At 44.2% G+C, this 21517-nt stretch overlaps 2 protein-coding genes across 3 annotated transcripts in view; one reads left to right on the forward strand and one right to left on the reverse strand.

The window, feature by feature from the left end:
* Window positions 1–1481: 1481 nt before the first annotated feature.
* On the forward strand, window positions 1482–6516 carry LOC139390179 (rhomboid domain containing 3). Its single transcript, XM_071137425.1, has 5 exons — window positions 1482–2108; window positions 2211–2594; window positions 2706–2832; window positions 3008–3253; window positions 5485–6516. Exons 1-5 carry the CDS (start codon window positions 1946–1948, stop codon window positions 5651–5653), a joined length of 1089 nt encoding a protein of 362 aa, XP_070993526.1. The 5' UTR covers window positions 1482–1945; the 3' UTR covers window positions 5654–6516.
* The window catches only part of LOC139390178 (EMI domain-containing protein 1-like), a 100178-nt gene continuing 84506 nt past the window's right edge, over window positions 5846–21517 (reverse strand). The window contains exons 9-16 of one of the 2 annotated variants that reach the window (XM_071137423.1): window positions 20562–20678; window positions 16346–16435; window positions 15441–15493; window positions 15232–15294; window positions 15075–15119; window positions 14722–14766; window positions 10817–10907; window positions 5846–7442 (exon numbers count right to left, since the gene is read on the reverse strand). In XM_071137423.1, coding sequence (XP_070993524.1) covers window positions 7303–7442; window positions 10817–10907; window positions 14722–14766; window positions 15075–15119; window positions 15232–15294; window positions 15441–15493; window positions 16346–16435; window positions 20562–20678 — 644 coding nt within the window. In that variant the 3' untranslated portion in view covers window positions 5846–7302. Of the gene's footprint in view, window positions 7443–10816; window positions 10908–11095; window positions 11181–14721; window positions 14767–15074; window positions 15120–15231; window positions 15295–15440; window positions 15494–16345; window positions 16436–20561; window positions 20679–21517 lie in introns of both variants that reach the window. The other variant, XM_071137424.1, reaches the window with a different exon arrangement.

Raw genomic sequence — 21517 nt, forward strand, 5'->3', positions numbered from 1 at the left:
GCCATAGGATGTTTTTGTGTTGGTTAAGGGCATTCAGGTCTGGAGAGAACCAAGGGCTATATCTGTTCCTGGTTCTAAATGTCTTGAATGGGACATGCTTATTTAAGATGGTGAGGAAGGCATTTTTTAAAATACTGACGGGATGAGATCAATATCCTTCCAGGATACCCCAGCCAGGTTGATTAGAAAGGCCTGCTCGCTGAAGTGTTTGACAGTGATGAGTGGAGGTCGTTTGACCACTGACCCATTACGGATGCAGGCAATGAGGCAGTGATCGCTGAGATCTTGGTTGAAAACAGCAGAGGTGTATTTAGAGGGCAAGTTGGTTAGGATGATATCTATGAGGGTTCCCGTGTTTACAGCTTTGGGGTGGTACCTGGTAGGTTCATTGATAATTTCTGTGAGATTGAGGGCATCAAGCTTAGATTGTAGGATGGCTGGGGTGTTAAGCATGTTCCAGTTTAGGTTGCCTAGCAGCACGAGCTCTGAAGATGGATGGGGGGCAATCAGTTCACATATGGTGTCCAGAGCACAGCTGGGGGCAGAGGGTGGTCTATAGCAGGCGGCAACGGTGAGAGACTTGTTTTTAGATAAATTGTTTGGGTACAGACCTGGATAGTAGGACAGAACTCTGCAGGCTATCTTTGCAGTAGATTGCAACACCGCCCCCTTTGGCCGTTATATCTTGTGTGAAAATGTTGTAGTTCAGAATTTTTGGTGGTCTTCCTAAAGGATTCAGACACGGCTAGAACATCCGGGATGGCAGAGTGTGCTAAAGCAGTGAATAAAACAAACTTAGGGAAGAGGCTTCTAATGTTAACATGCATGAAACCAAGGCTATTACGGTTAAAGAAGTAATCAAAAGAGAGCGCCTGGGGAATAGGAGTGGAGCTAGGCACTGCATAGATATCCTATATCCAAGATATCCTAAACCTGTGTTAACCTCAGACCTTATTTTCGGCGTTTATGCCAAAACCCTACTTTGCAACCGAACCGATTCTTTCCCAATTCATTTTCCCCATAGGAATGACTGAACGAATCGTTTTTTTTTTGGTTTTTAAGACCGACTAGAAGGGTTTCACTTGGTTTTCACTAGTTACCACAGTCACAAAGTAAAAATGGTCTATATCGAAAAAAATTCATGAAAACAAAAACGTTTTTTCCCTTAATTTAAGGTTAGGCATACGTTTAGCAGTGTGGTTAGGGCTAGGTTTGAAATCAGATTTTAATCAAATACATTGTAGAAATAAGGGGGGGTATGACTTTGTGGCTGTGGTAATCCACTGAGATATGGTGCAATCTGTGTCTCTGGCATACACCATATTTCAGTGGGTACCAACACATTTACAAAATCAGGGTGCAGAAACATTTCATGAATCAAATAATTACAGAAACACCCCACAAATATTTTCCGTATGTAGTCAATTATAATAACTCGATTTAATAGGAGGTTTTACGTTAAGGTAGTCGTGAATGAACTCGTCCAAGAACGTAAACAGGAAGTGTTGATACATTGCAAAGTGGCACATTTTTTTATCGGCTAAGGAAATACTTGAGTGTTCATGATTTATGAATTTTAACACGAAAAACTAAATACTGAATGTCATTGAAGTAACTTACACTTATTGTACATCTTTCGACCCTTGGACAAACACACTTGGACCAGTAGGAATCCTCTCGCTGCTATCATGCTCGCTTTCTGATACGTCGTGCAATCTTATTTTGAATATTGTCAGTCAGTTAATGAAGCGAATATTGTCAGTTATAAAGCGAAGATGGCGTTGTCATATTTAGAAATATTCAAGTCAAATATGTGCCATTGTCTTTATTGGACATAAAACATATTAGAACTTCGTGTGTCCTGAATATCGTTTGAATGGGGAAAGTGTTTGATTAGAAAGCTTACCACAGTGCTTCTACGACAAGCACTAGTAAGTCCGCTACAATGGTTGACCGTATTTGCTCAATATGGTTTTGGTTTGGCTCGAATCGTCCGGGATTCTTTCTTGGAACAACGTTTCTGTTAACTCTGATGGGGCTGATGTGGCTTGGTGGTATTCCAGCCAGTCTGAGTTTAGGCCCAGGTGGACAGTACCCAGGGTGCCGAGGTAGGTAATCTGCCAGACACACCTAGAGTAAAGCAGGTATGGAATTTGATTTGTTACCCCTGAATAGAAAATAGAAAGTAACCTTCCCTCTCTCACACACAGATCTGTCACTCTATGCCTTTAGTCATGAGGAGCTGCCCTCTCTTCTCTACAACGCAATTCTCCTGCTGTTGCTTGGACCATGCCAGGAGCGACGCTGGGGCACAGTGGCTTTTCTTGCCCTCTCACTCCTCTCCATAGCTCTCCTTCCTCCACTGTATGCCATCCTACTCTTCATCAGTGGGGATGAGGCTAGTCGTGTTTGTGGTTCCTCTGCCACTCAACTGGCTCTGTTTACAGCCCAGTGTCGTCAGGTGACCCAAAGGAAGCTGCTCAGATGTGTACCAGTTTGGTTCCTGCCCTGGCTTCTCTTACTCCTCAATTTGGTGTTGCTTCCAAGCACACCGGGCCTGCTCCACTTCTGTGCCATACTGATAGGACACAACTGTATCCTTCTCTGCCAAAAAATACAACAAATTATTGGAAAGTGTTTTTGTCCCCATTGTCTCTGCCGTATCTTTTACATTCTGTGATTATGTACCTTGACTTTGTTTAAAGATCGCCCATCCTTTATTGGGGTTTTGCAGAAAATAGAGAATATAGGGATTTTCAACTTCCTCCCTGATTGGGCCTATGTTCCTTACTACTCCAGGCTAAGGCTTCCCACCTATAACACCTCACAGAGGTGAGAACAACTCATGAGTTACAGTAGCTTGTTGAAGCCTGATTTACTACTACCTATTCTGGGAATGGAGTTGGTGGCATGAGTGAGATGAGAGAATTTAATAGTCACATGTGCAGGGTTGTACAGTGAATGCAGGACAAAGTGAAATGAAACAATGAGACTTTGTTTATTACAGATCTGGGCCATTCCCTCAGGTATCTCCCTCTAACAGAACCCCCATGGAGGACTTTCCACCCGTGAACCCACAGCCTTGGTTAGCGTCTGTTCCTCATTGGCTGCTGGACGGGTCTGCAGCAGTGTCAGAGGCCCAGTTATTGGAGGAGCAGATGCTGAGGGCGGGGATATTGGCCTCCTTACAGGATGCTCCTGAGGAACCAGGGACCAAAGTTGAGGTGTCAAAGTCCTCAGTGTCCTTTCTGAGGTCAGTCAGGTTTATTCTGACATTTACTAGTATAGAAGAGCACATTTGTGGCAGCCTATACACTGAGTGTACAAAACATTAGGAACACATTTCTAATATTGAGCTGCACAACCTTTTGCCCACAGAACAGCTTCAATTTGTCAGGGCATGGACTCTACAAGGTGTTGAAAGCATTCCACAGGGATGTTGGCCCATGATGACTCCAATGCTTCACACAGTTGATGATCATTCTTGATGCACATGGGAAACTGTTGAGCATGAAAAACCCAGCAGTGTTACAGTTCTTGACACACTCAAACCGGTTTGCCTGTCACCTACTATCGTAACCCTTTCAAAGGCACTTATCATAACCCTTTCCTAACCTGGACGACGCTGGGACAATTCTGCGCCGCCTCATGGGTCTCCCGGTCGCGGCCGGCTGCAACACAGCCTGGGATTGAACCCGGGTCTGTGGTGACGCCTCAAGCAATGCGATGTAGTGCCTTAGACCTCTGCGCCACTCGAGAGGCCTAAAGAGCAATGTTTTATACACTCAGTGTATGTACAATATTTTTTTAATAATAATTTTTGTAGTTTATCATATAATGCTTAACTTTGATTCTGGCCAAATGCAAGCTGTGATCAAATATATAATTTAAAAAAATACATTCTGAGCAAAATATACAGTACCAGTCTAAAGTTTGGACACACATACTCATTCAAGGGTTTTTCTTTATTTTTTTTTACTATTTTCTACAGAAATAATAGTGAAGACATTAACACTATGAAATAACTCATATGGAAGGAATCATGTAGTAACCAAAAAAGTTTAAAACATATATTTTATATTTGTGATTCTTCAAAGTAGCCACCCTTTGCCTTGATGACAGCTTTGCACACTTGGTATTCTCACAACCAGCTTCACCTGGAATGCTTTTCCAACCGTCTTGAAGGAGTTCCCACCTATGCTGAGTACTTGTTGGCTGCTTTTCCTTCACTCTGCGGTCCAACTCATCCCAAACCATCTCAATTGGTTTGAGGTTGGGTGATTGTGGAGGCCAGGTCATCTGATGCCGCACGCCATCAGTCTCTTTATTGGTTAAATAGCGCTTACACAGCCTGGAGGTGTGTTTTGGATCATTGTCCTGTTGAAAAACAAATGATAGTACCACTAAGCGCAAACCAGATGGGATGCCATATTGCTGTAGAATGCTGTGGTAGCCATGGTGGTTAAGTGTGCCTTGAATTCTAAATTCTAAATTCTAAATCACAGACAGTGTCACCAGCAAAGCACCATCACACCACCTCCTCCATGCTTCATAGTAGGAACCACACATGCTGAGTTCATCCGTTCACCAACTCTGCGTCTCACAAAGACACGGCATTTGGAACTAAAAATCTCAAATTTGGACTCATCAGCCTGAGGACAGATGTCCATTGCTTGTGTTTCTTCACCCAATCAAGTCTCTTCTTCTTATTGGTGTCCTTTAGTAGTGGTTTCTTTTGCAGCAATTCGACCATGAAGGCCTGATTCACGCAGTCTCCTCTGAACAGTTGATGTTGAGATGTGTCTGTTACTTGAACTCTGTGAAGAATTAGTTTGGGTTGCAATCTGAGGTGCCGATTTCTGAGGCTGGTCACTCTAATGAACTTATCCTCTGCAGCAGAGGTAGCTCTGGGTCTTATTTTCCTGTGGCAGTCCTCGTGAGAGCCAGTTTCATCATAGCGCTTGATGGTTATTGTGACTACACTTGAAGAAACGTTCATAGTTCTTGAAATTTTCTGGGTTGACTGACCTTCATGTCTTAAAGTAATGATGGACTGTCATTTCTCTTTGCCTATTTGAGCTGTTTTCGCCATAATATGGTCCAAATAGGGCTATCTTCTGTATACCCCCCTACCTTGTCACAACACAACTGATTGGGTCAAATGCATTAAGAAGGAAAGAAATTCCACAAATAAATGTTTAACAAGGCACACCTGTTAATTGAGAAAATGCCAAGAGTGTGCAAAGCTGTCAAGGCAAAGGGCGGGTATTTTGAAGAATCAAAAATATAAGATATTTGTTTAATACTTCTTTGGTAGCTACATGATTCCAGATGTGTTATTTAATCGTTTTGATGGCTTCACTATTATTCTACAATGTAGAAAATAGTAAAAATAAAGAAAAACCCTTGAATGAGTAGGTGTGTTAACTTTTGACTGGTACGGTATATGTATTTGTATTTTTGTACATTATTTTCCCCTCTCAGGCTTCAGCAACTGGAGAAGATGGGGTTTCCTACAGATAAAGCTGTGGTGGCACTGGCTGCAACTAGACAGCTAGATGGCGCCATCTCCCTGCTCATTGATGACAGAGTTGGGGAGGAGGCTGTGATGACATCCAAAGGGAAGATCCCCCTGCCACCAAGAAATACCTGAGGCCTGTCAGATCAGCACATGGTGACCAACTGGACCTTGGAACAGAAGGTGTGATTTAGCATGATGATATTGATATTTTGTTGAGTTTTGCTGAGCTGAACTTTGCTGAGCTGAATGTACCTTGTGGGCTAAAAGGAAAAGACGAGTACCCAAATTAATGTCATTATGAAAAAAATGACAATTGGCCTGTTAAAAAAGCAAAACAATTATTTATTATAAAAACCATCTAGAAGATTATTTTAGCACAATAACACATTAGCAAGCAATATCAAATATGCCCAAAATGGAAAATACATATGATGTTACATACTGTATATCAGCATACAAAACAATAAGCTTCTATTTATCTTTTTTTAAATAATTCACACAATTTGTATTATAAGATAAAGAAACAAATTATCAAAGAATAAGTTTTTTTTTTTTTACTGTGACAGAGAAATCAGTCTAAGTATAAGAATGTAATAATGGTACAAAGTTACACAAAAATGTATTCAAGTTGCATCAACAGGTCCTGTACTACTGTGTGGTGTGTGTGCGTAGGACTGAAGCTGTTGTAGGAGAAAGATACACCTGTCCCATGAGTGGGGGTTCTTAGAGATGTCATTGCTTTAGCTTGTGGGTTTAAAATAAGTCAACTACTGCCAGTTTATGCAGGAGCTGCAGTTTGGGGTTTGAAATAAATGCAGGAATTTGATCACATATCAGTTTTGGTAAAGGAGATACTTAGCTATATGGGTATGAGTTTTGTATTCCAGCACTGCTGTTGAGAACAAATACTGTCTAAGAGTGTAGAAACACATAACTGCATTTTTTTGTGCACCAACAAATCTACAATAAAATGTGAATAAAATAAATACATTAAATCTCTTGTTGGATTTGTTTGATTTAAAGGGATGGTTATCAGACACCAAGACAAATGCTGTGCACTGATAAGCAATGCTTTCCATAACGGTACTACTAACTGACATCTCAATAGGAAAGGTGTGCCATGTCTTCATCTTTATAGTGCACTACATAGCAAGGACTAACACAATATTATAGAAACAAAACAAAAGGAATATAAGAGGAAGAGTTTTTTTTGTGTACGTGTGCCTTGCAGTCTGTACATGCTCAATATATTTAAATAAGTAAACCTCAGATTCCCAACATTGTTACAGTCCAAACAAATTCTCAGAGCCAGTCTTTTCTTTTACACTCAATTCCTCCTTTAATTTACCGCAATTTATACTATCCTGCAATGACCCTTATAGTCCAGAATTGTTTTCAGATGATTGAGCACCATTTAACATATCAAGCTTTTTAATGTTTGCATGTTTTCCAGAGGCCTATAGGTTATTTTCTTGAAATATTTTCTAGCTGTAGCCACATTGGTGGGACACAGGGGGAACAGGGATGGGACACAGCGGGAGCCATGGGTCTACGAGGAGGTGTATGTTGGGGTAAAGGTGGCTGGTACTGGTTCCCAATGGAGGTGGGTAGACTCCGGAGCACCAGTGGAGCTTCCCTGAGGTGTCCCCCACCTTTCGTCTGATGGTACAGCCCACAGAGGGTATCAGATAAGGTCTGGATCAGTAGAGTGCCAGAGAGACCTAAGGGAGGGGGTAGTTAAACCCAGCCTGTGATCCTCAGAGATGCAGCAGGGAACAATGCTACTTCCCTTGAACCTTGGTGTCTGTGGACAGAGGAGGGGAGATGAGCCGATAGGGTTCAGCTCCTGCTCGCTTATCCCTGTAGAAACCACCTGGGGATGCAGTCCCGTATTGACCATCTCCAGACCCTAGATCAGGCTCTGTTGAAGAAACAAAGAATTGGGGCCATGCTACCCTATGCATACATATGAGACATAAATATAAAATAGTTAGTTAATAGAGCACGTTATTACATATGATAAAGCATTTAAACTCAGCAAAAAAAGAAATGTCCTATCACTGTCAACTGTGTTTATTTTCAGCAAACTTAACATGTGTAAATATTTGTATGAACATAACAAGATGCAACAACTGAGACATAAACTGAACAATTCCACAGACATGTGACTAACAGAAATGGAATAATGTGTCCCTGAACAAATGGGGGGGGGGTCAAAATCAAAAGTAACAGTCAGTATCTGGTGTGGCCACCATCTGCATTAAGTCCTGCAGTGCATCTCCTCCTCATGGACTGCACCAGATTTGCCAGTTCTTGCTGTGAAATGTTACCCCACATCCACCAAGGCACCTGCAAGTTCCCGGACATTTCTGGGCGGAATGGCCTTAGCCCTCAACCTCCGATCCAACAGGTCCCAGACGTGCTCAATGGGATTGAGATCCAGGCTCTTCGCTGGACATGGCAGAACACTGACATTCCTGTCTTGCAGGAAATCACACACAGAATGAGCAGTATGGCTGGTGGCATTATCATGCTGGAGGGTCATGTCAGGATGAGCCTGCAGGAAGGGTACCACATGAGGGAGGAGGATGTCTTCCCTGTAATGCACAGAGTTGAGAATGCCTGCAAAGACAACATGCTCAGTCCAATGATGCTGTGACACACTGCCCCAGACCATGACAGACCCTCCACCTCCAAATCGATCCCGCTCCAGAGTACAGGCCTCAGTGTAACGCTCATTCCTTTGACGATAAATGCAAATCTGATCATCACCCCTGGTGAGACAAAACCGCAACTCGTCAGTGAAGAGCACTTTTTGCCACTCCTGTCTGGTCCAGCGAAGGTGGGTTTATGCCCATAGGCAACGTTGTTGCCGGTGATGTCTGGTGAGGACCTGCCTTACAACAGGCCTACAAGCCCTCAGTCCAGCCTCTCTCAACCTATTGCGGACAGTCTGAGCACTGATGGAGGGATTGTACGTTCCTGGTGTAACTCGGGCCGTTGTTGTTTCCATCCTGTACCTGTCTCGCAGGTGTGATGTTCGGATGTACCGATTCTGTGCACGTGTTTTTACATGTGGTCTGCCTCTTCGAGGACGATCAGCTGTCTGTCCTGTCTCCCTGTAGTGCTGTCTTAGGCGTCTCACAGTATGGACATTGCAATTTATTGCCCTGGCCACATCTGCAGTCCTCATGCCTCCTTGCAGCATGCCTAAGGCACATTCACGCAGATGAGCAGGGACCCTGGGCATCTTTCTTTTGGTGTTTTTCCAGTCAGTAGAAAGGCCTCTTTAGTGTCCTAAGTTTTCATAACTGTGACCTTAATTGCCTACCGTCTGTAAGCTGTCCGTGTCTTAACGACTGTTCCACAGGTGTATGTTCATTAGCTGTTTATGGTTCATTGAACAAGCATGGGAAACATTGTTTAAACCCTTTACAATGAAGATCTGTGAAGTAATTTGGATTTTTACGAATTATCTTTGAAGGACAGGGTCCTGAAAAAGGGACGTTTCTTTTTTTGCTGAATTTATATGATGTTGCCATACAGTGCATGCATTTGGAAAGTATTGAGACCTTGACTTTTTCCACATTTTGTTACATTACAGCCCTATTCTAAAATTGATTAAATACATTTTCTCCTCAAGCTACGCAGATACCCCATAATGACAAAGCGAAAATAGGTTTAGAAATGTTTGCAAATGTATAAAACAAATACCTTATTTACATAAATTTTGCTATGAAATTGAGCTCAGGTGCATCCTGTTTCCATTGATTATCCTTGATGTTTCTACAACTTGATTGGAGTCCACCTGTGGTAAATTCAATTGATTGGACATGATTTGGAAAGGGACACACCAGTCTATATAACGTCCCACAGTTGACAGTGCATGTCAGGGCAAAAACCAAGCCATGAGGTTGAAGGAATTGTTCGTAGAGCTCTGAGACAGGATTGTGTTGAGTCACAGATCTGGGGAGGGTTTACTGAAACAATTCTGCAGCATTGAAGGTCCCCAAGAACACAGTGGCCTCCATTATTCTTAAATGGAATAAGCTTGGAACAACCAAGACTCTTCCTAGAACTGAGCAATCGAGGAGAAGGGCCTTGGTCAGGGAGGTGACCAAGAACCGATGGTCACCCTGACAGAGAACCAGAGTTCCTCTGTGGAGATGGGAGAAACTTCCAGAAGGACAACCACCTCTGCAGTACTCCACTAATCAGGCCTTAATGGTAGAGTGGGCAGACGGAAGCCACTCCTCAGTAAAAGGCACATTACAGCCCGCTTGGAGTCATCAGACAACATTCTCTGGTCTGATGAAACCAGGATTGAACTCTTTGGCTTGAATGCCAAGTGTCATGCCTGGAGGAAACCTGGCACCAACCCGACGCTGATGCATGGTGGCAGCAGTATCATACTGTGGGGATGTTTTTCAGCGGCAGGGACTGGGAGACTAGTCAGGATCGAGGGAAAGATAAACGGAGCAAAGTACAGAGAGATCCTTGATGAAAACCTGCTCCAGAGCACTCAGGACTTCAGACTGGGACGAAGGTTCACCTTCCAACAGGACAATGACCCTAAGCATGTAGCCAAGACAACACAGGAGTGGCTTTAGGACAAGTCTTTGAATGCCCTTGGGTGGCCCAGCCAGAGCTCAATCGAACATCTCTGGAGAGACCTGAAAATAGCTGTGCAGCGACACTCCAAATCCAACCTGACAGAGCTTGAAAGGATCTGCAGAGAAGATGGGAGAAACTCTCCAAATACAGGTGTGCCAAGCTTGTATACCCAAGATGACTCGAGCAGGTAATCACTGCCAAAGGTGCTTCAACAAAGTACTGAGAAAAGGGTCTGAATACTTATGTAAATGTAATATTTCAGTTTTTTTATTTTTAATACATTTGCAAACATTACTAAAACCCGTTTTTGCTTTGTCATTATGAGATATGGGTGTAGATTGATGAGGATTTGTTTTTCAATTTTAGAGTAAAGCTGTAATGTAACAACAGTTTGAAAAAGTCAAGGTGTCTGAATACTTTCAGAATGCACTGTATCCATCATTATGATGTGCCTAACTATGAAAGTGATCTAGACAAGTCTAAATCTTTGAGTAACATCAGCTATTTAGTGAATTAATAAGATTGTACTAGTAGGTGCCCACTAATGCGAGTCCAGTTACACAAACAACTCTTAAATCAAAACAGACATAAAATATATATTTTTCATATGGTTCTTGCATGCCTAATGAAGTAGATAATGTACTAGTGTGACCTGGGGGTGAGGATGGTTACCAGCGTTACCTGGCCAGATGATAGCCTCCAGCAGCGTCACCCTGCGAGCCAGAAGCTCCAGGTCTGCCTGCAAGTCTTGGAACATCTTCAAACTAATGTCCTATCAGAGAACAGTGACAAGGGGACTGGGTGAGGGGTGGGGTGTGGACACACCAGGCCTGGTCCTGGGGCTGTCTGACTCTGGCCATACCCACTGTCCCACGGCCCAGGAGTGGAGGGTGGGGTGACACCCAGCCTCGTCTGACCCCTGCCTAAAGCTGACCCTGCTGCCTCAGGCCTCCTACTCACCATGAATACCGATCATAGTCTCGAGGATTAAAACCCTCTCAGCTAAGATCTTCAGCGCTTCTCTGATCTGATGTATCCCGTCCCCCTGTGAAGATAGATATAGCCGTCAAGGTAAGGAGCACAAGCCAAACATATTGCTCGCCAAGGTGCAAGTAATTTTCTCTATCAAACTAATACAGCAGTTAGAAGGTTAAAACTAGTCCACGCACCCACCCCGCAACCTTTACAGATGTAGGATCTTCATTTGTGTAACGTGTACGCTACTAATCGGGAGCAAGTACCGGGAGTGAATTTAATAAATAAACGAACATGTAACAAAACAAGAATCACGAGTAGCGTACAGACATAACACAGGATCAATAGCGCCTGGGGAAAGAACCCAAGGGAGTTACAGATATAGGGGAGGTAATCAGGATGGTGATGGAGTCCAGGTGAGTCTCATGAGGCGCTGGTGCGCGTAACGATGGTGGCAGGTATGCGTAATAATGAATAAACTGGCAACAATGAGTGCCAGAGAGGGGGAGCGGTAGTAGACGTGACAGTAACCCCTCCCTGACACGTGGCGCCGACCAGAGGGACGGTCCCGAGGACCAGGCGCGGGAACCTGTAGAGCCGGCTGAGGCATGGGAGCCTTACGAGCCAACCTAGGTTTGAGAACCTGTAGAGCCAGCTGAGGCATGGGAGCCTGACAAGCCGGCCGAGGCATGGGAGCCTGACGATCCCGACCGAGGCATGGGAGCCTGAGGAGCCGACCGAGGCTTGAGAACCTGTCAAGCCAGCTGAGGCATGGAAGCCTGACGAGCTAGCTGAGGCATCCCCGGGTTGCGTCAGCAGCCGCCCTTGGACCAAACGTCACCAGTAAAAATAAAAATAAAAAAAATCGAGCCGTTATTCTCCAACGAGTAAGCTAATAATCGGGAAGCAAGTACAGGGAGTGAATTTAATAAATAAACAAACATGGAACAAAACAAGAACCACGAGTAGCGTACAGACATATAACACAGGAACATAATCAATAACGCCTAGGGAAAGAACCAAAGGGAGTGACAAATATAGGGGAGGTAATCAGGCAGGTGATGGAGTCCAGGTGAGTCTCATGAGGCGCAGGTGCGCATAACGATGGTGGCAGGTGTGTGTAATAATGAATAAACTGATGACAACGAGTGCCAGAGAGGTGGAGCGGGAGTAGACCTGACAATTTGAGAGACTTTGCTACAGCAGGAAAACATTTTCCTGCAGCAACAGGAAATGTGTGTATTATTATGTGAATTAACATTTTTTGTAGTGATTGATACATTTTCCGTTAGGGCAAATCAAGTCTGACATTTTAAAGTGGAAATTACAAACTTTAGAAGCCTTTTTAAACCTTGAATACACTAAGTTTGCATTTCCTGCGGTGCAGGAAGATTCTCAGCCACAAAATAGTGATCAAATTAAGATCCTACATCTGTACCTTATCCCTCCCCTGTATCTCTCTGTCTCCCTCATTCTCTGGCCATGCTGCCATACCAGGCCAGTCCTTGCCATGCTGTGCAAAAACAGCATGCACATCACAGGACATTCCCATGTTGTTGACATAACAGAAGTGGAGGAGACGGTCCAGGGCTTCAGGTTTGACCATGCCATCTGCATTCCTTCTGGACTTGATCAAGATGAGCAGCTATTCAGCCAGGCAAGTTTCTGTTGCATTTCAGAGGGATTTTCTAAAACGGTTGAAAATAAACTTCTGAAGTCTCAGTATACTGTATCTACATAACGGTTATTAGAGCTGAGTTCACAATAGCTGCCCATCCATCACTCACTGTATTAAACATGCTCACCAAATAAAGCCAGTAAACCTTTACTATTTTTATTGAGTCTGTTTAAAATGAGAAACAGATCAATATCTACTTGTCAAGAAAGACCCACTGGCTTTATGAGTCAACCCCTAATAAATAAATATGAAACATTGAAAAAAATAAACAGAAAGAAAACAGACAAAAGCAATCATGTCAGTGACAGTTGATAAAGAATGCATGCACAATATGACGTTAGTATGGATGCCGGAGTATTTTTCTCTTGGGTCAAGAAATAAACTGATTAACGAGCAAAGGACAAACCTCTACGGAACAAAAGGCAAGATTTCATTAAGCTATATCAATAAATCATATCAAAGACTAATGTCCAGTGTGTTTGTGTTTGTCCAGTTTGTACGATTCCACAATAACAAGATCCTCTGAGTCATGGTTGATTGATGAGGAGCAGATTAGAGCTGAAAGGATAACGGGGCTATTGTGAGACCATTGAGGAGATAGGAAATATATTTTTGGTTTGAGATACAATTTAGAGTGACCTTGCCTGGTTCCTGTGTTATTGATGAATTGTTACACTAAGTTAAAGCGTTTACATATGAGTTTGGCAAGCAAGAGATACATGGAAAACAGTGCAGTAACTAAGGATGGGACCATGCAGCCATGCATTGTGGGACACTGGAGGATAGCTGTATCCACTCACATCTCCAACCCCAGTCCACCCAGCACTAACCCACCACCACGGTTCCCACAATAACTCTATATGGAGTGATTTGGCATATACATTCCACACATACCAACGTTAATTTATACAATGTATAAACAGTACGTACTGTACACAAGTTGACTTGACATATGAACATGTCATCCTTGGCATCATTTATATCATTGGTAGAAGTGTTTGTAAAAGCATGGCATGACCAAATATTGATCCTCAATACAATGCTGTATTACATGACACTGATTCTTATAGATTCTATTTTCTTTCCCTCAATCAGCAAATGCCTTAGTATGCGTGATGTAGGAACAGCAGGTGTGTGTGTGTGTGTGTGTGTGTGTATATGCCAACTTCAGATGCTCAGAATGTGACTGTGAAAGGTAACCATGGAGACAGTAGCTTGCAGAGGGAGTCAGGCAGCTTTAGGGTCAGACAGGAGTAGGACAGTGTTTTCAACAAGGGGCAGCACCCCACAGCACACCCCGAGGACCAAAAAAACACAATAATCACAACATCATAACAGAGCCCACACAAACAACAAAAACCACAATCCCACATGCCGCAAACTGACATACTATGGGTAATTGAGTACTTTTTAAAACAAGTGCAGGACGATTTGCAGAACAACACCAATAACAATATAGATAAGTGGAAAGTAAACTTGATAAAAATAATAAATATGTAAATGTGGTGATTGGACATGGATCATAAAAAGGACCAAGCGGTGACTTGGTTCATAAATCCCTTACATTTAGATTGTTCTTGTAAAATGAGATAGAGGCAAAGGAAAATAAGTGATTAGACAGACACAGAATAATTGTCTAAACAGCATACAGTGGGGAAATTGACTACTTCTCAATGTGTTTTTCTCAATTGCTGGCATCCTCTTTCCTCGCATCCTTATCAAACCCCATTGGAGGAGAAGACCCAAGGTTCCTCCCCTCAGACATTCTCCTCCTATGAGTTTTGAGAAGGACGCAAGGATAGAAGACACAAGGAATCAAGGAAAGACATTGGGAATCGGACACTATTTCCCCTCCTGGCTCCTGGTCCTATACAGCCCAGTGAGAGTCAGTGAGGCACAGGGTGAGCTACGGCCCCATCTCTGGTGGTCTTACCGGCAGGCCTTTCTGTCCTGGCTCTCCCTTGGCTCCTGCTACTCCCTGTATAGAAACATTGAGTCAAGAGTAATGGTACACTAGTGATAACTAGTTATCACTGGCATGAAAGTACTGACTATGAGGGGTTGGGTTAAATGCAGAAGACACATTTCAGTTGAAGGCATTCAGTTGTACAACTGACTAGGTATCCCCCTTTCCCTTTCTTTTGATGAAATAGCAGCAGTAAAACCCATTCTCCGAGTTTGTGAGATCACTGGTTTGTATAGTTGACCATGGTGTAATCGGGTGCGACGTGTTGGTTTTTGCCACACTCATTAGGGCCACAGCTAGACAGGAAGTAGGTGGCTTACCGGCTCTCCTCTGAAACCTCTCTCTCCTGGATAACCCAGAGGACCCTAGGAAGCCAGAGGCAAGTTAGAAGGAGTTTTGTCTCTCTATCTAGGTGATGGAAAGAATGGGGAGGAAACATTAGGTGTGGTTGGGCCCTGGCCTGTGCATGGTACTCACTCTCTCCCCACGTTCTCCTTCTGGCCCCACCGGGCCCTGTAACCCGGGGGAACCTGACTTCCCCTGTAGAGAGACAGGAGAAAAGGTTCAAACAGACACAAACACATTTGTTAAAGTGGACAGTAAGTGGATCTAATCTCACTCATATTATTATTATTTCCATTGCTCCATTACACACTGCCCACTATAGTCCTAAGGCAAAATCTTACGTTCTGTCCTGCTGGGCCAGGGGGTCCCACGGGGCCTTTGGGGCCTGGAGGACCTGTATACATAAGGACTGTGAGCATCAACCTAATAGGCAGCCTTTCGGTCAGGTTGCCTTTATAGGCCAAGATAGGTTCTTCTCAGACACACAAGGCAAATTGAGAATGAAAAGAGAGACAAAATAAAGGAGGAAAAAATTATGAATTATGGATGAACGATAGGAAAGGGTTTCATGTTACATGTGTGTTGAGGAACAGATGCAGGGTTAAGACAATCAGATTATGCAAAGGTATTTGGACTATGACATAAACCACTATAAACAAAGTAAGAAAATATCCAGAAATCTCAGATGAATACTAACAACTGTGTCCACATTGTCTTTCTATTCTTACCCCCACCATAGGTGTGTATAGAATTACTGGCTTTGGCAAACCATTACAAATATGGACATGCTTGTTATAATGTTATAATGAACACTCTTAAATCTTCCTTGTTTGGTCATGATAGAAGTGATGCTGGATAAGTCTTAAATTCGATCAATAGTAGGAGCTGGCCGAAGCTCACTTACAGTTCACTTTAAAAATGAGAATGGAAAAGGCTCATCTTGACACATGATTTGATGGAACACTGTTGATGCAAACTGAGGCAAGAGGGACAGGCAAACAACAAATCAATCCAACATTTGAGAGACTGGGAGCAAATCCAACTTCCTCTAAAGAGGAAGTCAGGCATCTCCAGATGAGAGTTGAGGACAGGGGAGTTGTGTTTCAGTGAATCTGACAGAGAATGGAGACTTTTGAGTATTAACCCAAATTAATACTGAATTTAATCACTACACTGACAGGATAATGAAACCAATATGTTACTGGCTAGTGGCTAGCGACCAGGAGAGAAAAACAGACATACTGACCAGCAGGTCCAGCAGGGCCTTGTGGGCCTTGGACAGGCATCCCTCGTGGGTCAGGGAATGTGTTGGAGAGGAGCAGCTCCTTGCCCTGACCTGGAATACAGAAGATTGAGTGGTTAATAAAAAGGACAAACGAGGGCTGAACCACATACCTGAAAAGTACCTACAGGGGGCGATGTTCTCGCACAAATGTTCAGGCTTCTTTCAGCACCATAAAGTATCAAACCTTTACACTGTCCATCTTTCATAAAGGTAAATGTAATATATATATATATATATATATATGGCTGAATATCATAATTATCACATTGTTTGCACTCATTGTATGTGTACTTCATGTCCTACAGGTACACATGGAACAGTATTTATTAAGAAAGACTTGTGTCACCTCCATTAACATTGTGCTGACAGAGCACTTCTGAGCTGACCTATATCTATCTGTAGGGAAAGAGAGAGGGAGAAGGGTAGGAAATGTCCAGTGAAAGGTGGAAGTGTGTGGTTTTAAAGGGTTGTCTCAGGCTGACAGGTAGCACTGTGCTGATGGAGTACCACAGTGAGGGGAAGGACTGTCAACGAGGCACATCCTCCAGCTGCCAGACTGACTGATCCCTGTTCCAGCCCCACATAACCTTGCTAACAATAGCCCAGGAAAAGAGGTGTCCGTCTGTCTGTCTGCCTGCCTACCTGTCTGCTTGTCCGTCCACCTGCCTGTCTGTCTCTATTGAAACATGATTTTATCTTCATCTCCAGCTCTTGTACTTCAACACCCTCTCTGATAGTGAGTCTCTGTCCATGTACTTTCCAACCCCACAGTGTTCTACAATGTAATGCATATGATTTTCTAAGATGGCTAGGTTCCTACATCCCCTTATCCTCCTCTTCTCTACCTGTGACCCTGTCCCAGCTTAAAGTTGGAGGGTTCAGTCCAATTCTGCTGCAGGAGATTCCAGCCTCCAGATCCAGACGGGACAGCCAATAAGCCAGGGTTTTCCAAAGGAAGCCTAGCACATAACCCCTGCATCTGCTGCTTTCACTTTGGTGTGAAAGAAACAGTTCACAGTCTCAGAATTCTCAATAAGTTACCCACAGCTAGAATTATTCTGTCAACCTACACATCTGTGCACCGTTCAACACATTTCCTCCTCTCAATCCTCATCCCTTCTCACTGCCTGGGCTCCACTGTTCAACACATTTCCTACTCTCAGTCCTCATCCCTTCTCACTGCCTGGGCTCCACTGTTCAACACATTTCCTACTCTCAGTCCTCATCCCTTCTCACTGCCTGGGCTCCACTGTTCAACACATTTCCTACTCTCAGTCCTCATCCCTTCTCACTGCCTGGGCACCACTGTTCAACACATTTCCTACTCTCAGTCCTCATTCCCTCTCACTGCCTGGGCTCCACTGTTCAACACATTTCCTACTCTCAGTCCTCATCCCTTCTCACTGCCTGGGCTCCACTGTTCAACACATTTCCTACTCTCAGTCCTCATTCCCTCTCACTGCCTGGGCTCCACTGTTCAACACATTTCCTCCTCTCAGTCCTCATCCCTTCTCACTGCCTGGGCTCCACTGTTCAACACATTTCCTCCTCTCAGTCCTCATCCCTTCTCACTGCCTGGGCTCCACTGTTCAACACATTTCCTACTCTCAGTCCTCATTCCCTCTTACTGCCTGGGCTCCACTGTTCAACACATTTCCTACTCTCAGTCCTCATCCCTTCTCACTGCCTGGGCTCCACTGTTCAACACATTTCCTACTCTCAGTCCTCATTCCCTCTCACTGCCTGGGCTCCACTGTTCAACACATTTCCTACTCTCAGTCCTCATCCCTTCTCACTGCCTGGTCTCCACTGTTCAACACATTTCCTCCTCTCAGTCCTCATCCCTTCTCACTGCCTGGGCTCCAACCCTTAAGTGAGGCTTTATGAACCCCCCCCCCTCCAGCTGGTTCAACTCCACATCTGGAAGTGGCTGAGTGACATCAGCGGCGGACAGGTCCTTATCCCAGCATGTGACGTTTGGGTCAAGCCATTGCCACTCTCTTTCTCTCCCCAGACTCAGACCCTCTCAACCACTCAATCACCTTCCTCTCAGGCCTTTGGCAGGCACACGTGACAGGTGAGAGGGAGAGGGAGAGTCCGTTAAAACACATTGCATACATTTGTCTCTTTCTAATATCCTTACTTTTATTCCCTTTGCCATTCTCTCTGTTTCTCCTTCAGTTTTTTTCTCTCTCTCTCTCTCTCTCTCTCTCTCTCTCTCTCTCTCTCTCTCTCTCTCTCTCTCTCTCTCCCTCCCTCCCTCCCTCCCTCCCTCCCTCCCTCCCTTCTAACTCAAATAGATGCTCATCATGACTCTATGTAATGTAATAGACATTGGGAACATGTTGATTTTCAGTGGAAATAAACAGTATCACCTATTTAAAGATCTAAGCAAGGTAGAATCCTCAGCCCACACCTCTCACGAAAACTACTGTCTCTGCAGCTCCAATCATTTTGGAATTGATTATGTGCGGACTGAGGTCACTTCCTCCAGTTTGGCCCAGAAAAAGACCACCTATTGTGAGAAGGGGAGGGGTGAGGGTGGTTGTCTGACAGGGGCTGACTATCCATCCGTTTTTTTTCTTCTGGGACATCTCCAAGTCCATAATACTGGGGTGTGAAAACTCATGAGCTGCACTAGAATGGTCTACCATATTCACACATACCCACTGAATGGAAAATTGTACCCAGATGGGCATGAGCGAGGGTGGTATGGAGCACTTAGGGCTGTAAGGCAAGCACATTGGCCTACCCATGGACAGTGGCTACCTGTCATTCAGGGCAGGTTGGGCATGCCTGTTTTGCATGTTATTTTGGCATTAATACGTGTAACATATCAGTGGGCAAACAATGTAAAAAAAAAGTTAATTAAGCTGCATAGAAACGTTGTCTCTTTCTGGCTTTCTTGAGTAAGGTAGCTCCAAAATGCAGGTGTTTCAACCTAGCTCGGTGCTTTCTGTTGTGGTGGGGTAGCCAGTGGAAAATATGGAGCGTAGGGGTTGGTAATGTTCTCTAGTTGTGCCGTTATTGGCTCAGTGTTCTGTCAGTCATGGGGACAATACGTTACCACCAAATCTAAGAGTAGAGCTCGAAAATTCAAGCCCCTTGGGCGCTGCCATAGAGTTACATTAGAAGTGCCCATCCTATAAGTCTCAAGGTCATTGGCCACAGATAAAATGTCAAATCATCTTATATCTACAGCAGCTTTGATTGGACTGATCATGTTGACATCATACTTTCAAAATCTGTCTAGTTGAATCTAGTTGAAAATCTACTGGCAAATCCTTTTTAATCGTTGTCATATGAAGAGAAATAATGTAAGAGAAATTATAGATAAAACGTATTGGTGCTCATCGGCCATTGGACATTACACAACATGTTGGAATTCGCAAATTCAACAATGAGTGATTTTGAAGGAATCAGTGGCTAACTGCAAGCATTGCAAAGCAATCACTAGCCTGCTATTCAGTGGAATGGGTGTGTGGGTCTCTTTTCCAAACTTAAAAGGATAAACATTCAACATTGGCCATGCTGTCAATCCAGCATGACTTCTGCCGCGGTCAAAACAACTGGAAACTCAGAACAGGGAAATCTGACTTCCGTGAGTTCAAGACAACTGGGAACTCAGAACAGGGAAATCTGACTTCCGTGAGTTCAAGACAACTGGAAACGATCTCCTACTGGGAAAATATGTTTTGAACGGTCATCCAACTCGGAATTCCAAGTCGGGAACTCAGGCCTCTTTCTAGAGCTCCAACCTGAAGATCACTGACGTCATCATGATTGGACCTTTTTCAGAGATCTGAGTTGTCTTGAAAATATAATAAATCCAGAGAATAACTTTGATGACAAAGTTTGATGAACTGCCGCCCCACCTTCCTGTTCAAGTGAGCACAGCACAACAAGGTGAGTCCAAAAATTTATTGTATGCTGTTGCATAAATTATGTAACATGCCAGGGAGATATGTATACTGTAGCTAAGAAAGTAATAATAAGTGTATGTTGTGTAATAAACTGTTAGTAGCCCATGCATGAAAAATAAAAATAATATTTTGCCCCACCAAGATTATATTTATAAACAAATGATTTGAGTGGTCCATAACACAACTGTTAATCTGATTAATTGAGTGTGTGTGGTGATGGATATGTCTGTAGGGTATAGTGGTGCTTCTCTTACCCCGGTCTGGCTCTGGGATGCGGGCGCTGGCTGGGGCCGGGGGTCCAGGGGGTCCAGGAGGTCCAGGAAGCCCAGGTAGACCCCTCTCTCCTGGGAGACCTGATGGACCTTTGGGTCCTGGGGGAGGGGAGATACACCGCACTGTTTCACTGAGGGACAGCATTGGCATGACAACAATGGAAAGGGTAGGAAAAAACTCCATGACAAAAGCAAGAATCAGCATTGGGACAGCATTCAAATCAAATCAAGCTTTAGGATAAAAAACTAAGAATACCAATACAAACTGAATAAGACTAAAAAGCACCCCAAGGAAAAGCAAAGCTAAAAAGGTGTGTTTTGAAATGTCTTTTGAATATGTCCACAGTTTCGGCCCCCTCAGGTTCTCTGGCAGGCTGTTCCAGAGGCTGGGGGCATAGTAACTAAAGGCTGTCTCTCCATGCCTCTTGGTCCTAGGCTTTAAAAGGCCAGTGCGGGCCTCCCGGGTGGCACAGTGGTTAAGGGCGCTGTACTGCAGCGCCAGCTGTGCCATCAGAGTTCCTGGGTTCGCGCCCAGGCTCTGTCGTAACCGGCCGCGACCGCGAGGTCTGTGGGCGACGCACAATTGGCCTAACGTCGCCCGGGTTAGGGAGGGCTTGGTCGGTAGGGGTGTCCTTGTCTCATCGCGCACCAGCGACTCCTGTGGCGGGCTGGGCGCAGTGTGCGCTAACCAAGGTGGCCGGATGCATTGGTGCGGCTGGCTTCCGGGTTGGATGCGTGCTGTGTTAAGAAGCAGTGCGGCTTGGTTGGGTTGTGTATCGGAGGACGCATGACTTTCAACCTTCGTCTCTCCCGAGCCCGTACGGGAGTTGTAGCGATGAGACAAGATAGTAGAAGGGGTAAAAATTCAAAAAAAAAAAAAGTGCCAGATGACCTGAGGACCCACTGGGTACATAACTTAAGAGCATGTCTGACATGTA

The sequence above is a fragment of the Oncorhynchus clarkii genome, chromosome 30 (genome assembly GCF_045791955.1).
Source record: "Oncorhynchus clarkii lewisi isolate Uvic-CL-2024 chromosome 30, UVic_Ocla_1.0, whole genome shotgun sequence".
NCBI lineage: Eukaryota > Metazoa > Chordata > Actinopteri > Salmoniformes > Salmonidae > Oncorhynchus > Oncorhynchus clarkii.